The sequence below is a fragment of the Mobula hypostoma genome, chromosome X2 (genome assembly GCF_963921235.1).
Source record: "Mobula hypostoma chromosome X2, sMobHyp1.1, whole genome shotgun sequence".
Classification (NCBI taxonomy): Eukaryota; Metazoa; Chordata; class Chondrichthyes; order Myliobatiformes; family Myliobatidae; genus Mobula; species Mobula hypostoma.
In genome coordinates, this window is record NC_086129.1 from 3,975,730 (window position 1) to 3,993,949 (window position 18,220).

At 49.9% G+C, this 18,220-nt stretch overlaps 1 protein-coding gene across 1 annotated transcript in view; it reads left to right on the forward strand.

Moving 5' to 3' along the window:
• Positions 1 to 1,838: 1,838 nt before the first annotated feature.
• The window catches only part of cryabb (crystallin, alpha B, b), a 27,508-nt gene continuing 11,126 nt past the window's right edge, over positions 1,839 to 18,220 (forward strand). Inside the window, exons 1-2 of the mRNA XM_063038162.1 lie at positions 1,839 to 2,349; positions 11,474 to 11,596. Coding sequence (XP_062894232.1) covers positions 2,143 to 2,349; positions 11,474 to 11,596 — 330 coding nt within the window. The 5' untranslated portion in view covers positions 1,839 to 2,142. The remainder of the gene's footprint in view (positions 2,350 to 11,473; positions 11,597 to 18,220) is intronic.

Here is an 18,220-nt window from a genome sequence, read left to right on the forward strand (position 1 = left end):
AACAGGGACGCACAAAACACAGTTCATGCTGTCTTCTCACTGCTGCCATCAAGAAAGAGGTACAGGAGCCTCAGGACCCACACCATCAGGTTCAGGAACAGTTATTACCCCCTCAACCATCAGGAAGGAGGGTCAGGAGCCTCAGGACCCACACCACCAGGTTCAGGGACAGTTGTTACCCCTCAACCATCAGGAAGGAGGGTCAGGAGCCTCAGGACCCACACCACCAGGTTCAGGGACAGTTATCACCCCCTCAACCATCAGGAAGGAGGTACAGGAGCCTCAGGACCAACACCACCAGGTTCAGGAACAGTTATCACCCCTCAACCATCAGGAAGGAGGTACGGGAGCCTCAGGACTCACACCACCAGGTTCAGGAACAGTTATCACCCCTCAGCCATCAGGAAGGAGGTACAGGAGCCTCAGGACTCACACCACCAGGTTCAGGAACAGTTATTACCCCCTCAACCATCAGGAAGGAGGTACAGGAGCCTCAGGACCCACACCACCAGGTTCAGGGACAGTTATCACCCCTCAACCATCAGGAAGGAGGTACGGGAGCCTCAGGACCCACACCACCAGGTTCAGGGACAGTTATCACCCCTCAACCATCAGGAAGGAGGTACGGGAACCTCAGGACCCACACCACCAGGTTCAGGGACAGTTATCACCCCTCAACCATCAGGAAGGAGGTACGGGAGGCTCAGGACCAACACCACCAGGTTCAGGGACAGTTATCACCCCTCAACCATCAGGAAGGAGGTACAGGAGCCTCAGGACCCACACCACCAGGTTCAAGGACAGTTATCACCCCTCAACCGTCAGGAAGGAGGTACGGGAGCCTCAGGACCCACACCACCAGGTTCAGGGACAGTTATCACCCCTCAACCATCAGGAAGGAGGTACGGGAGCCTCAGGACCCACACCACCAGGTTCAGGAACAGTTATTACCCCTCAACCATCAAGAAGGAGGTACAGGAGCCTCAGGACCCACACCACCAGGTTCAGGAACAGTTATTACCCCTCAACCATCAGGGAGAAGGTACAGGAACCTCAGGACCCACACCAACAGGTTCAGGAACAGTTATTACCCCTTAATCATCAGGAAGGAGGTACAGGAGCCTCAGGTCCCACACCAACAGGTTCAGGAACAGTTATTACCCCTCAACCATCAGGAAGGAGGTACAGGAGCCTCAGGAACCACACCACCAGGTTCGGGAGCAGTTATTAGTCTTGAACCGGAAGGGACAACTTCTCTTGCCCCGTCACTGAACTGTTCCCACAACCTACGGACTCACTTTCAAGAACTCTTCATCTCATGTTCTTGATTTTGTTTTATGCTGATTTATTTATCATTATTATTATTTTTGTGCGCAGTTAGTTGTCTTTTGCACTCTGTTTGAATGCCCTAGTAGTTGCAGTTTTTCATTGGTTCTGTTACGTTCATTGGATTTATTGAGTCTGCCTGCAAGAAAATGAATCTCGGGGTTGTATATGGTGATGTACATGTACTTTGATAATCAATTTACTCAGAGCTTTGAAACTGACCGAACAAGTACGAGCATGTGGGTGATTATTTCAGGAATTATGAGCGAGCAGAGGCACGTTAAACCCACACACGAAAAGCAAAGCCACAAGGAAACTGGTGGCTCCACAGTCTGATGCAACATCACCGGTCACGGCCGGCTTGAAGATTATATGATGACTGTTATTAGAGTCCGGCCTCACTTCTGGGTGACCCAGCACAGACAGAGGAACAAAGGGGGGACTGTCATCTTCAATCGTTCGTAAAAACTGAAACATCACAATATTTTCCCCTGATACAATAGCTCCCCTTTGAGAGAGGGAAAAAAAACGAAGTGAGGTCATGCATCAAGGCATTTGCCGTCTCGGCCAGCAGAGGATGTGAGCGATCAGCAGACTTTTGTTCTGCAGTGCAGAGACTGGGCTACGGCTGGTATTGTTCCTAATCCCAAAAATAATAAATTCCGAAAGAATGGGATCACATGACGGGCTCGACCGGTTTTCCAGAAGGTTCGGCGGGTGGGTGTCGTTGCGTATATAAATACCGCAGCCGGCTGCTGGCCTTCAAGCTGTGCCTGGACGGGGAGAGCCACCCAGCTGAGAGGGCTAACGGGAAGGATGGACATTGCAATCCAGCATCCATGGTTCCGGCGCTCCTTCCTCCCGTCTTCCCTCTTCCCCTCCCGCCTCTTCGACCAGAACTTTGGGGAGCTCATCGACCCCGAGCCCTTCCAGAGCTTCGCCTCCTTCGTGAACCCCTTCTACTGGAGAACAGCCGGTCTCCTGTCCAGAATACCAAGCTGGCTGCAGTCCGGACTGTCAGAGGTACGTCCCCCCCCCCCACCCCGCCGCTGGCGTGACGCTTCTCGAGTCCTGTCCCGTGTCTCTTTCACAGGCCAACCCCCAACCAGCTCTTCACTCCAACCTCCCCTCCTCCCCGTCTCCCGGCTTCACCTACCACCTGCCATCTTGTACTTCATCCTCCACCTTCTTAAGTCTGACTTCTCCCCTTCCTCTCCAGTCCTGATGAAAGGTCTCGGCCCGAAATGTCGGCTGTTTTCGCCTCTCCATAGAGGCTGCCTGGCCTGCTGAGTTCCTCCAGCACTGTGTGTGTGTGTGTGTGTGTGTGTGTGTGTGTGTGTGTGTGTGTGTGTATTGCTCTGGATTTCCAGCATCTGCAGAATCTCTTGTGTTTATTCCTCTCCATAGATGCTGCCTGGCCTGCTGAGTTCCTCCAGCAAACAACAGGAATTCTGCAGACGCTGGAAATTCAAGCAACACACATCAAAGTTGCTGGTGAACGCAGCAGGCCAGGCGGCATCTCTAGGAAGAGGTACAGTCGACGTTTCGGGCCGAGACCCTTCGTCAGGACTAACTGAAGGAAGAGTGAGTAAGAGATTTGAAAGTGGGAGGGGGAGGGGGAGATCCGAAATGATGATGGCTCCATCCCTCCCCCTCCTGTCTTCTCCTATCATTTCGGATCTCCCCCTCCCCCTCCCACGTTCAAATCTCTTACTATCTCTTCCTTCAGTTAGTCCTGACGAAAGGTCTCGGCCCGAAACGTCGACTGTACCTCTTCCTAGAGATGCTGCCTGGCCTGCTGCGTTCACCAGCAACTTTGATGTGTGTTGCTTGAGTTCCTCCAGCATTGTGTGTGTGTGTGTGTGTGTGTCTGTGTGTGTGTCTGTGTGTGTGTGTGTGTGTGTGTGTGTGTGTGTGTGTGTGTGTGTGTGTGTGTGTGTGTGTGTGTGTGTGTGTCTGTGTGTGTGTGTGTGTGTGTGTTGCTCTGGATTTCCAGTGCCTGCAGATGTTCTCGTGTCCGTGTACGTGTCGTCTGTTTAACGGTCATTATGAATGTGTTCAGTTCCTCTGTGTGTTGAGAGCGTCCATCATTAAGGACCCCCGTCACCCAGGGCATGTCCTTTTCTCACTGTTACCATCAAGTAGGAGGTACAGGAGCCTGAAGGCACACACTCAGTGATTCAGGAATAGCTTCTTCCCATTTCTGAATGGACCCAGACCCCAGGAACACCACCTCACTACTGATTTTATTTCTATTTTCGCCCTACTTATTTAACTCTACAATACAAATATACATTTCTTTTTCTCTGTTATCACGTATGGCAATGTACACTTGCCGCAGAAACAACATCGGTGACATTGAACCTGTCTCCGATTCTGGCGAAGGTCTGGACCCACACACGGTGGGGCTGTTAGCAGACCCGGTGCCAAGCAGCTCCCATTAAGGGAGCGGAGAGGAGGCTTGACCCAGAAGTAGATTCCGTAGTGAACGGCAACTTTGCTGGCAACAGGCCGCGAGGGGGGCCGCGGAAACAGGAGAGGAGAGATACCAAACACGGCAAGGCAACGGGGCAACCGAGGGCGAGGGGGCGCCCGGCCGGTTGACGATGGGTGATTGAAGACTGCGGAGGTGAGAGCCGGGTTTCAATAGGCTGCAGGTGACGAGCTTGGAGTGAGCGGCAGGGTGAGTCCTGTTCGCTGGGTGGAGGCTGGGAGGCGCCTGCAACACACGCAGGCTGGGTGGGCGGTCTGACAGAGGGAGCAGGCCTGGAATTCTTGGTGTGGACGACACTGAGGTTTAGGCCACACGGCAGTACAGGTGACATACCTGCCGCCACAACGCTCTCCCTCTCAAGGGTCAGTCCTGCCCTCGGTTGCTGCGTGCATGGGACTTAATTCGCGTTCAGAACCGGAACCGGGCTTAATATGGTGTGACGTTTGTTGTCTTTGTGGCCGCAGTACAAAGCAATACATAATGACGGAAAAAAAACTTAATTTGAAGTATGTACACTTTAATTGCGTGGGCACGTGGCCAAGTGGTTAGGGCATTGGACTAGCGATCTGAAGGTCGTGAGTTCGAGCCCCAGCCGAGGGAGCGTGTTGTGTCCTTGAGCAAGGCACTTAACCACACATTGCTCTGCGACGACACCGGTGCCAAGCTGTATGGGTCCTAATGCCCTTCCCTTGGACAACATCGGTGTCGTGGAGAGGGGAGACTTGCAGCACGGGCAACTGCCGGTCTTCCATACAACCTTGCCCAGGCCTGCGCCCTGGAGAGTGAAGACTTTCCAGGCGCAGATCCATGGTCTCGCAAGACTAACAGATGCCTATATATATTATATACTTTAATTCATCTTTATATATATATAAAATAGTCAAATTAAATAAGTAGTACAAAAACATTTAATTGACTTTATTTCTTACATCCTTCACATACGAGAGGAGTAGAGCTACCAGGACTTGATGTTTCAATCCCTATGGTAAGTCAGCACTCTCGATGTTGGCAGTGGGTTTGGAGTGGTGACAAGGAGGGAGGGTAGGTACGCCATCGGGGTCATCGGGTGGGCACCCTCCTTCTTTGATGTTTCGTTGATAAGCCCACGACGTCTCCAGGGGGCTTGACGGTGCTACCTGGCGTCCCAGATACACCCCCTCAGTTCCATACCTTCCTGTCTTCATCTTGCAGCCCAGTTGTTGTCTTTCCTTTCAATCCAAATCCAATTGCTGCTTTCTTCTGCTGCGTTTGACAAGGACCTGATAGCATGTTGAAGGGAGTGACCCCTCACCCCCCTCTTCTTACAACTCCGTCTAAGTGTGCAATTTACGGTAATCTGTAAGAAACGGAACAGTCAATGTAATGTAGAAGTACACTCAAATCAGCGTGAGTTCATCAGACTGGTGGAAGAAGCTCTCCTGGAGCCTGTCGGTCCTGCCTGTGGGGTCGTGTCCACGGGTTCAATGCCCATTCAGAAATCTGACGGCGGAGGGGAAGAAGCTGTTCCTGAATCGTTGAGTGTGTGTCTTCAGGCTCCTGTACCTCCTCCCTGATGGTAGCAATGAGAAGAGGACATGTCCTGGGTGATGGGGGTCAGTAATGATGGATGTATCTCCTGTACCTCCTCCCTGATGGTCACAATGAGAAGAGGACATGTCCTGGGTGATGAGGATCAGTAATGATGGATGTATCTCCATTACCCCCTCCCTGATGGTCACAATGAGAAGAGGACATGTCCTGGGTGATGGAGGTCAGTAATGATGGATGTATCTCCTGTACCTCCTCCCTGATGGTCACAATGAGAAGAGGGCATGTCCTGGGTGATGGGGGTCAGTAATGATGGATGTATCTACTGTACCTCCTCCCTGATGGTAGCAATGAGAAGAGGACATGTCCTGGGTGATGGGGGTCAGTAATGATGGATGTATCTCCTGTACCTCCTCCCTGATGGTAGCAATGAGAAGAGGACATGTCCTGGGTGATGGGGGTCAGTAATGATGGATGTATCTCCTGTACCTCCTCCCTGATGGTCACAATGAGAAGAGGACATGTCCTGGGTGATGAGGATCAGTAATGATGGATGTATCTCCATTACCCCCTCCCTGATGGTCACAATGAGAAGAGGACATGTCCTGGGTGATGGAGGTCAGTAATGATGGATGTATCTCCTGTACCTCCTCCCTGATGGTCACAATGAGAAGAGGGCATGTCCTGGGTGATGGGGGTCAGTAATGATGGATGTATCTCCTGTACCTCCTCCCTGATGGTCACAATGAGAAGAGGACATGTCCTGGGTGATGGGGGTCAGTAATGATGGATGTATCTCCTGTACCTCCTCCCTGATGGTAGCAATGAGAAGAGGGCACGTCCTGGGTGACGGGGGTCTTGAATGATGGACGCTACCTTTCTGAGGCATCGCTCCTTGAAGATGCCCTGGAAACTGCAGAGGCCAGTGCCCCAGGATGGACCTGCATAGTTTACAACCGTCTGCAGCTTATTTCGATCCTGTGCAGTAGCCGCCCCACCCAACACCAGCCCCCCTCACATACCAGACAGTGATGCAGCCCGTCAGAATGCTCTCCACGGTACAACTGGGCACAGCTTTGGTCGCCGAATTATAGGAAAGATGTCAACAAAATAGAGAGCATACAGAGAAGATTTACTAGAATGTTACCTGGGTTTCATCTCCTAAGTTACAGAGGAAGGTTGAACAAGTTGGGTCTTTATTCTTTGGAGCGTAGAAGGTTGAGGGGGGACTTGATAGAGGTGTTTAAAATTATGAGGGGGATTGATAGAGTTGACGTGGATAGGCTTTTTCCATTGAGAGTGGGGGAGATTCAAACAAGAGGACATGAGTTGAGAGTTAAAGGGCAAAAGTTTAGGGGTAACACGAGGGGGAACTTCTTTACTCAGAGAGTGGTAACTGTGTGGAACGAGCTTCCAGCAGAAGTGGTAGAGGCAGGTTCGATGTTGTTGTTTAAAGTTAAATTGGACAGATATATGGACAGGAAAGGAATGGAGGGTTATGGGCTGAGTGCAGGTCGGTGGGACTAGGTGAGGGTAAGAGTTCGGCACGGACTAGAAGGGCCGAGATGGCCTGTTTCCGTGCTGTAGTTGTTATATGGTTGTATGGTTATATAGAAGTTTGCCAGAGTCTTTGGTCTCCTCAAACTCCTGATGAAATGCAGCAGATTAGTTTGTCCCGTTATTATGCTGTTTACACACACAGACAGACAGACAGACAGACAGACAGACACACACACACACACATACACACACGCGCACGCGCACACACACACACACACACACGCACACACACACACACACACACATACACACACACGCGCACACACACACACACACACACACACACACACACACACACACACACACACACAGTTACCCCAGCTCTAGGACTGGCCCCCAGTCTCCATTCTCAGGCCTCTAAGCTTTGGCATCCGGACTTCACAGCCAAGGACTCTTCCTTGCACGTTCTCGACATTTATTGCTGGTTTATCATGACTGTTATCTTTTAAAATTTCTTTTTTGCTTGCCTCTTGCACTGTTTTCCTGGCGAGTTAGCATTTCCCGGACAATGCCTGCCTTTGTGGCGAGGAGCCCAGTGCAGATGTGACCCGTCCCTCCGTCTGTGTGGGCTGTGCTCGCAAATGTTGTTTCTGACAAAGAATGTCGCTGCGGTTTCCAGTACAGGCTGGCGAGGAAACTTCTAGGGGAGCTTTCTTTTTAAGAAAAAAGGAAAATTTGCTGGCTGAAAGCACAATGGTGCGATTACAGAAACCCCGGGGGTCGAACCTGAACGTCTGGGTGCTCTTGCCGAGATTGGAAGAGCGTCTGTTATGAACCCGACGTTGAACCGTCCTCCGTGAAACAGAGAAACACCAAGGAACCCAGTCAAGGAAACATCAAAAACCCAATGCCCGGGGAGGGGGGAAGAGAAAAAAAAAGAGAATCAATTGCGCAAACAGTAAAAAGCGAGCGAACACTCTCTTCAGAAACTTGACTTCAAATAAGTCAGAGTTTTTTATTTGTTGACGAATTTACACCATAAGCGCTGTCAGGTACGTAACCCAACGTCTTGTCAACATTGAAGCACGGTGCACTCCCCCCGCCCCCCCAAGTTAGAACTTCACTAGAACTTGAGTACAAAGCAACACACACACACACACACACACAAAGTGCCGGAGAGACTCGGCACGCCGGGCAGCATCTGCCGGAAAGAGTTAGGCAGCCGACGTTTTGAGCCGAGACCCTTCGGCAGGGCTGGGACTAGTCCAGTAGGATTCAGCTTAACCCGGTTTGGCGACGCCATGGCAATCTTTGCCGAAGGGCACCCCACCCCGCCGTCTGCATCAATCGAAATCCTCAAAATCAGCAAAAGCAGAAGTAGCCAGAGTCTAGAAGCACGCGCAGCACAAAGTGCCCCCACCCCCCAAAAGAAAAACAACGAGCCCTGCCAATCAGTCCTTGCAACGAGCCCGTCCCCGTTTTGACTTACTGAAACGTATAAAATCCTAAAGGGATTGGACAGGCTGGGTGCAGGAAGATTGTTCCCGATGTTGGGGAAGTCCAGAACGAGGGGTCACAGTTTGAGGATAGAGGGGAAGCCTTTTAGGACCGAGATGAGGAAAAACTTCTTCACACAGAGAGTGGTGAATCTGTGGAATTCTCTGCCACAGGAAACAGTTGAGGCCAGTTCATTGGCTGTATTTAAGAGGGAGTTAGATATGGCCCTTGTGGCTACGGGGATCAGGGGGTGTGGAGGGAAGGCTGGGGCGGGGTTCTGAGTTGGATGATCAGCCATGATCGTACTGAATGGCGGTGCAGGCTCGAAGGGCTGAATGGCCTACTCCTGTACCTATTTTCTATGTTTCTATGTCTCTATGACTCCAGCCTTGATCAGAGCCTCAACTGGAGACAGGTAATTCAGAATCAGGATCAGGTTTAATTCTCACCGGCACGAGTCGTGAAATCTGTTATCGTAGCAGTACAATGATAACATAGGGAAAATAAATAAGTAAATCAATTACAATAAGTATATATATGTGTGTGTGTAGAATAAATAGTTAATTTAAAAATAGTGCAAAAATAGAAATAATAAAAGTGAACAGGAGGAAATCTTCAGATGCTGGAATTTCAAGCAACACACATCAAAGTTGCTGGTGAACGCAGCAGGCCAGGCAGCACCTCTAGGAAGAGGTACGGGCGACGTTTCGGGCCGAGACCCTTCGTCAGGACTAACTGAAAGAAGAGCTAGTAAGAGATTACTTGCTCTTACTAAATCTCCTACTAGCCCTTCTTTCAGTCAGTCCTGACGAAGGGTCTCGGCCCGAAACGTCGCCCGTACCTCTTCCTAGAGGTGCTGCCTGGCCTGCTGCGTTCACCAGCAACTTTTAATAATAAAAGTGAAGTAGTTTTCCTGGGTTCAATGTCCGTTTGGAAATCGGATGGTGGAGGGGAGGGAGCTGTTCCTGAATCGCTGAGTGTGTGCCTTCAGGCTCCTGTACCTCCTCCCCGATGGTAACAGTGAGAAAAGGACATGCCCTGGGTGCTGGAGATTCTTAATAATGGACGCTGCCTTTCTGAGACACCGCTCCCTGAAGATGTCCTGGGTACTTTGTAGGCTCGTACCCAAGATGGAGCTGACTAAATTTACAACCCTCTGCAGCTTCTTTCGGTCCTGTGCAGTAGCCCCTCCATACCAGACAGTGATGCAGCCTGTCAGAACGCTCTCCACAGTACCATCTGTAAAAGTTTTCTGAGTGTTTTAGGAGACAAACCAAATCTCCTTAAAATCATAATGGAGCATGGCCGCTGTCTTGTTTTCTTTACAGCTGCGTCGATGCATTGGGTCCAGGTTAGATCCTCAGAGATCTTGACACCCAGGAACTTAAAATTGCTACGCTCTCGGGGTGCCCAGTGCCTTGTCAGGGACATGAACTTCACTGGAGCTGAGTGGTGGAAATTCCTTCTGCAGACCTCCCTTGTCACCTTGATAATATGGTTATAGAACAGGCCCCTCTAACCCCCACTGTCTGTCCTGCTTGTTATTTAGAATCGTAGAGCATTACAGTACAGAAACAGGCCAATCGGCCCATCTAGTGCCTGCCAGGCCATTTAAACTGCCTACTCCCGTCAACCCGCTGCGCTGGGACCACAACTCTCCATGCCCCTATCATCCGTGTACCTACCCAAACTTCTCTTAAATGTTGAAATCAAAACGGTTTCCACCACCTGTGCTGGCAGCTCGCTCCGCACCCTCACCACCCTCCCTGAGTGAAGAGGTTCCCCCCTCGAACATTTCACCTTTCGCCCTTGACCCATGACCTCTGGTCGTCGTGGCACCCAACCTCAGTGGAATTCACCCTGCTGGCATTCACCCCATCCGTACCCCTCATAATTTTGTGTACCTCTATCAAATCTCCCCTCAATCTTCTACATTCCGGGGAATTAAGCTCCAATCTACCCAACCTTTCCCTGTATCTGAGGCCCACGAGTCCCGGTAACATCCCTGTGAATTTTCTCTGTACTCTTTCGATCCTATTTACATCCGACTAAAGCTGCACGCCATACTCCAAATTGGGCCCCACCAAAGTTTTTAAACAACTTCAAGATAACGTCCCGTCTCCTGTACTCAGTACTTTAATTTATGAAGGCCAGTACACTGAAAGCTTTCTTCACGGCCCTGTGGCGCCACTTTCAGTGAATAATGGGCCTGTATTCCCTGATCCCTCAACGTCCTAGAGAATGAAGTTCTGATCTGCTCACCCCTTCCCTGTAACTCAAGTCCCAGCAACATCCTTGTAGCTTTTCTCTGTAGCTTCAGTCTCTGTTGACACCTTGCCCATAGGGAGGCAACCAGAACTGTAACAGTCATAGTCATAGTCAATCTTTATTGATCCCGGGGGAAATTGGTTTTCGTTACAGTTGCACCATAAATAATAAATAGTAATAGAACCATAAATAGTTAAATAGTAATATGTAAATTACGCCAGGAAATAAATCCTGGACCAGCCTATTGGCTCAGGGTGTCTGACCCTCCAAGAGAGGAGTTGTAAAGTTTGATGGCCACAGGCAGGAATGACTTCCTATGACGCTCTGTGTTGCATCTCGGTGGAATGAGTCTCTGGCTGAATGTACTCCTGTGCCCACCCAGTACATTATGTAGTGGATGGGAGACATTGTCCAAGATGGCATGCAACTTGGACAGAATCCTCTTTTCAGACACCACCGTCAGAGAGTCCAGTTCCATCCCCACAACGTCACTGGCCTTACGAATGAGTTTGTTGATTCTGTTGGTGTCTGCTACCCTCAGCCTGCTGCCCCAGCACAAAACAGCAAACATGATAGCACTGGCCACCACAGACTCGTAGAACATCCTCAGCATCATCCGGCAGATGTTAAAGGACCTCAGTCTCCTCAGGAAATAGAGACGGCTCTGACCCTTCTTGTAGACAGCCTCAGTGTTCTTTGACCAGTCCAGTTTATTGTCCATTCGTATCCCCAGGTATTTGTAATCCTCCACCATGTCCACACTGACCCCCTGGATGGAAACAGGGGTCACCGGTACCTGAGGAAAGCCTGAGAATTTAACACCCACCACTTTGCTAAGCATCTGTGTCCCATCTCTCGCAGCTGAACCTGGACAAGGATAAGTTTGAGATCCACCTCGACGTCAAACACTTCACTCCTGAAGAAATCCGAGTCAAGGTCCTGGGTGACTTTATTGAAGTCCAAGCCCAACATGAAGAGCGCCAGGTATGATTTATTTGTCGGTCTTCGACGCGTCCTGTCTTGTAGATACTTTCGGCTGCTGGATGAGTCTTAGAGAAAACCCAGTGCAAACGCTGGCTTGAATTTAGTTTGCAGGAGTCACACTTAATTTCATGTCAGTAATAATTTCATGCCAGTAATAATTTCATACCAGTAATAATTTCATACCAGTAATAACTCATGCCAGTAATAATTTCATGTCAGTAATAATTTCATACCAGTAACAATTTCATGTCAGAATAATTTCATACAAGTAATAATTTCATGTCAGTAATAATTTCATGCCAGTAATAGAGTATAGGAGTTGGGATGTAATGTTGAAATTGTATAAGGCATTGGTAAGGCCAAATTTGGAGTATTGTGTACAGTTGTGGTCACCGAATTATAGGAAAGATGTCAATAAAACTGAGAGAGTACAGAGAAGATTTACTAAAATGTTGCCTGGGTTTCATCTCCTAAGTTACAGAGAAAGGTTGAACAAGTTAGGTCTTTATTCTTTGGAGCGTAGAAGGTTGAGGGGAGACTTGATAGAGGTATTTAAAATTATGAAGGGGGATTGATAGAGTTGACGTGGTTAGACTTTTTCCATTGAGAGTGGGGGAGATTCAAACATGAGGGCATGGGTTGAGAGTTAAAGGGTAAAAGTTTAGGGGTAAGATGAGGGGGAACTTCTTTACTCAGAGAGTGGTAGCTGTGTGGAACGAGCTTCCAGCAGAAGTGGCTGAGGCAGGTTCGATGTTGTCATTTAAAGTTAAATTGGATAGATATATGGACAGGAAAGGAATGGAGGGTTATGGGCTGAGTGCAGGTCGGTGGGACTAGGTGAGAGTAAGAGTTCGGCACGGACTAGAAGGGCCGAGATGGCCTGTTTCTGTGCTGTAATTGTTATATGGTTATATATGGTAATAATTTCATGCTAGTACCTTCAATTGCTAATCTGTGTGGGAGCTGAAATGTGTGCCCGCTGATTAAAGTTAGAAGTTCGGAGTAAACTTAGAATCAAAGTACAGTATATAGATGTCACAACATACAAATGTGAGGTTCATTTTCTTGTGAGCACAGTCAATAAATCTATAGAATTATAACCACAACAGAATCAACGAAAGACCACACACAAGAGAAAATCTGCAGATGCTGGAAATTGAATCGAATTGACTTTCTTTCTTGCATCCTTCACAAACATGAGGAGTAAAAATCTTTACGTTACGTCTCCATCTAAATGTGCAACGTGCAATTTATAGTAATTTGTAATAAATAGTATGTACGACAGGACAGTCAATATAGCATAGACATTAAGCTGTATCAGCGTGAGTTAATCAGTCTGACGGCCTGGTGGAAGAAGCTGTCCCGGAGCCTGTTGGTCCTGGCTTTTATGCTGCGGTACCGTTTCCCGGATGGTAGCAGCTGGAACAGTTTGTGGTTGGGGTGACTCGGGTCCCCAATGATCCTTCGGGCCCTTTTTACGCTGTAAACGCCCAAAGGAACACACGCAGAATGTTGGAGGAACTCAGCAGGCCAGGCAGCATCGATGGAAAACAGTACAGTCGATGTTTTTGGCCCGAAACATTCACTGTTTACTCTTTGCCATAGCTGTTGCCTGGCCTGCTGAGTTTTGTTTGTGTATGTGTTGCCTTCAGCCAGAGTGCAGAAGACAAAAATCTGTGTAAATACAAAGAGAAAGTAATAATAATTTTTAAAAATAGGCAATAAGTATCGAAAACCTGAGATGAAGAATCCTTGGAAGTGAGTCCGTAGGTTGTGGGAACAGTTCAACGATGGGGCGAGTGAAGTTGAGTGGAGTTATTCCTTTTGGTTCAGGAGCCTGATGGTCAAGGGTTAGTAACTCTTCCTGAGGCTCCTGTACCTCCTTCCTGATGATTGAGGGGGTAATAACTGTTCCTGAACCTGGTGGTGTGGGTCCTGAGGCTCCTGTACCTCCTTCCTGATGGTTGAGGGGGTAATAACTGTCCCTGAACCTGGTGGTGTGGGTCCTGAGGCTCCTGTACCTCCTTCCTGATGGTTCAGGGGTAATAACTGTCCCAGAACCTGGTGGTGTGGGTCCTGAGGCTCCTGTACCTCCTTCCTGATGGTTGGGGGGTAATAACTGTCCCTGAACCTGGTGGTGTGGGTCCTGCGGCTCCTGTACCTCCTTCCTGATGGTTGGGGGGTAATAACTGTCCCTGAACCTGGTGGTGTGGGTCCTGAGGCTCCTGTACCTCCTTCCTGATGGTTGGGGGGTAATAACTGTCCCTGAACCTGGTGGTGTGGGTCCTGAGGCTCCTGTACCTCCTTCCTGATGGTTGGGGGGTAATAACTGTCCCTGAACCTGGTGGTGTGGGTCCTGCGGCTCCTGTACCTCCTTCCTGATGGTTGGAGGGTAATAACTGTCCCTGAACCTGGTGGTGTGGGTCCTGAGGCTCCTGTACCTCCTTCCTGATGGTTGGGGGGTAATAACTGTCCCTGAACCTGCTGGTGTGGGTCCTGAGGCTCCTATACCCCCTTCCTGATGGCAGCAGTGAGAAATGATTTTTAAAACCATCTGACACAGCACACGTCAAATTAGGTTTTCCAGTCTCTTGAAGTACATTAGAGACTGCATTTGTTGTAATGCTGTATACTTTTATACCCTTCGAGACTTTATTTGTCATGACAGTGCTCTGAATTTACAACTGCAGTGACACAAACTGGACCTTTCTAAGGTCAGGGAAATGGAAGTAGCAGGTCTGGGGGAGATTTTAGAGCCGTTAAAAAGTATGAGAGGCATAGCCAGAGAACGTGCGAGCAGGTTTTTTTTTTGCCACTGAGGTCGGGTGCGACTACAACCAGAGGTCGTGGGTTAAGGGTGAAAGGTGAAAAGTTCAAGGAGGAGCGCGAGGCGGAGGGACTCCTTCACTCAGAGGAGGGTCAGAGTGTGGACGGCTCAGGCGGTGGACGTGGGTCCGACTTCGACACCTGAGAGGAATTTGGGTCGGCAGGTGGATGGGAGGGGCATGGAGGCATGTGGTCCCGACGGGACGAGGTAGATGGGTCGACCGGCAGGGACTAGACGGGCTGAAGGGCCTGTTTCTGTGCCGTAATGCTCTGTGATTCCATCACTGGACGAGCGCCCGTCAGTATGAAAGCACTGTGATGTGGTGGATGGGCTACCATCAGTAGATGGGCTGAAGGACCTGTTTCTGAGCTGGGGGATCCTCTATCGCTGGAGGAGTGCCCATTACCGTGACGGCACTGTGTGACGTGGTAGACGGGCTACCATCAGTAGACGGGCCAAAGGACCTGCTTCTGCGCTGGAAGAGTGCCCGCTACCCTGACAGCATGTTGCAACGTGCCCCCAGATCCCAGAAGCACCGCCGTGTTCTGAAATCCTGACGTTTGCCGGCGCCGGGGTGAAGTCGGCCTTCTGTTCGGAGTGACGCACAAGCCGGCGACCGCCGGGCGGCGAAGCTGACCAGCTGGCCTCCGTAGGTGTCTCGGTTCGGGCTGGACCCCACTCCTCGGCGCTGAACTTTGCCATCGCATTGCAGCCCCTCAGCTGTCCTCGGAAGCGAGTTACAAGTTCATTGTCACCGGACTGCACTTGTAACGTCCCTCTGGTTCCTGAGGCTGTGATGGCCGGGGGGTGGTTGTGGAGATAAGCTCCCACTTCCTATAATGTGCTCCAAATGGCCTGCGTCTCCAACAGCCTCTGACAACCAGGCCCAACTCTCGGCCTTCATGTGTGGCTTGGGTACTAGGCCCCAACGAATCTGATTCTACTGACAAGGGGCAAAGGCCGACCACTAGCGCCTTAAAACCAGTTGCTTCAGTCCAGGAGAAGAAAAGCTCAGATTTTAAACTTCTGCTGCCTTGTGGTCATACCCCGCCCACAGGAAAGGCTTCGGGAGCAAACCCCGAGGAAGAAATCCGGAGCCGGGGGTCCCTGAGGCAGTTTGATGTGGTTTACAACTTCACTCTGGCAACCTCTGAGATGACACTGGTGCCAAGCTGTATCGGCGCTTGCCCTTCCCTTGGACTGCGTCGGTGACGTGGAGAGGGGGTGCCCGCTACACGGGCAACAGACGGTTCTTCAAATCTTCCCACCCAGAGGACACCGTTCACCAGAGGTGCAATCCCACGATCCTCTGGGATCGACGGCCGCCCACCGCTACGACCTCCGGATCATGCACGAGGCACAAAAGAACCGCAAAACATTAGCATAAATTCTCAGTCATAGGAAAGAAGGACAAGAAATTCTGCCATTGGGTCGAGCCGGACTGGCCTCCGCGACCATGTGCGCCACCATCTTGTAGGAGACCGCGATCGTGAGCGTCAGATAGCACAATACGCAACTGACACTTGAACCTTGTTACAATACCTCAGTAACCTTGTCACCAATTGAACACCAGCGCTGACAAACGCCTCTACTTTTCATGACTCCGTCTGGCCCCAGTGACGAGCACAGTAATCTTCCCCAGTGGAAGAAATAAAGGGGCAGACTATTATTTAGATGGGGAGAGAATTCAAAATGCAGAGATGCAAAGGGACTTGGGAGTCCTCGTGCAGGATACCCTAAAATTTAACCTCCAGGTTGGCGAATGCAATGTTGGCATTCATTTCTAGAGGTATAGAATATAAGAGCAGGGATGTGATGTTGGGGCTCTATAAGGCTCTCGTGAGACCACACTTGGAGTATTGTGTGCAGCTTTGGACTCCTTAGTTTAGAAAGGATATACCGACATTGGAGAGGGTTCAGAGAAGATTCACGAGGATGATTCCAGGAATGAAAGGGTTATTGTATGAGGAACGTCTGGCAGCTCTTGGGCTGTGTTCCCTGGAGTTCAGGAGAATGAGGGGGGATCTTGTCGAAACATTCCGAATGTTAAAAGGCCTGAACAGATTAGATATGGCAAAGTTATTTCCCGTGGTAGGGGAGTCTAGGTCAAGAGGGCACAACTTCAGGATTGAAGGACGTCCTTTTAGAACTGAGGTGTGGAGAAATTCCTTTAGTCAGAGGGTGGTAAATCTGTGGAATCTGTTGCCACAAGTGGCTGTGGAGGCCAAGTCATTGGGTTTATTTAAGGCAGAGATAGATAGGTTCTTGGTTGACTAGGGCATCAAAGGGTATGAGGTGAAGGCAGAGGAGTGGGGATGACTGGAAGAATTGGATCAGCCCATGATTGAATGGCGGAGCAGACTCGATGGGCTGAATGGCCTACTTCTGCTCCTAAATCTTATGGTCTTATGGTCCAATCGTCAGGACCTTGTTTGACTAATGTAGACATCACAGTCAACCCTGATTCTGTCTTCACTGATATATCCTCAGCAGTTCAGTAACAACAGAGGCCATTCGAAGTTCAAAGTAAATTTATTACCAAATATGTCAACACATCCAACCCTGAGATTTCTTGTGGGCATACCGAATACATCCATAACAGAATCAGTGAAAGACTGCACCAACTTGGGCGTTAAATCAACGTGCACAGGACAACAGACACAAAAATCAATTAATAAAAATAATAATAATAATAAATCAGCAATAAATATCGAGAACGTGAGATGAAGACTCCTTGAAAGTGAGTCCATAGGTTGTGGGATCATTTCAGTGATGGGGTGAGTGAAGTTGAGTGAACTTATCCCCTCAGGAACCTGATGGTTGAGAGGGTAATAACTGTCCCTGAACCTGGTGGTTTGAGTCCTGAGGCTCCTGTACCTCCTTCCTGATGGTTGAGGGGTAATAACTGTTCCTGAACCTGGTGGTGTGGGTCCTGAGGCTCCTGTACCTCCTTCCTGATGGTTGAGGGGTGATAACTGTTCCTGAACCTGGTGGTGTGGGTCCTGAGGCTCCTGTACCTCCTTCCTGATGGTTGAGGGGTAATAACTGTTCCTGAACCTGGTGGTTTGAGTCCTGAGGCTCCTGTACCTCCTTCCTGATGGTTGAGGGGTAATAACTGTTCCTGAACCTGGTGGTGTGGGTCCTGAGGCTCCTGTACCTCCTTCCTGATGGTTGAGGGGTAATAACTGTTTCTGAACCTGGTGGTGTGGGTCCTGAGGCTCCTGTACCTCCTTCCTGATGGTTGAGGGGTGATAACTGTCCCTGAACCTGGTGGTGTGGGTCCTGAGGCTCCTGTCCCTCCTTCCTGATGGTTGAGGGGGTAATAACTGTTCCTGAACCTGGTGGTGTGGGTCCTGAGGCTCCTGTACCTCCTTCCTGATGGTTGAGGGGGTAATAACTGTTCCTGAACCTGGTGGTGTGGGGCCTGAGGCTCCTGTACCTCCTTCCTGATGGTTGAGGGGTAATAACTGTCCCTGAACCTGGTGGTGTGGGTCCCGAGGCTCCTGTACCTCCTTCCTGATGGTTGAGGGGTAATAACTGTTCCTGAACCTGGTGGTGTGGGGCCTGAGGCTCCTGTACCTCCTTCCTGATGGCAGCGATGAGAAGAGAGCACGTCCTGGGTGGTGGGGGTCTCGGATGATGGACGTTGCTTTCCTGCGACAATGCTTCATGTAGATGTGTGGAGGGCCTGACCCGTAACCATTGGTTACCAGGCAGGAATCAGAGACCCAAGAGATTTGACAGATACTCTATGGAATCGATGGACTTGCGGTAAAGTTTGCGGAAGACAGGTGGAG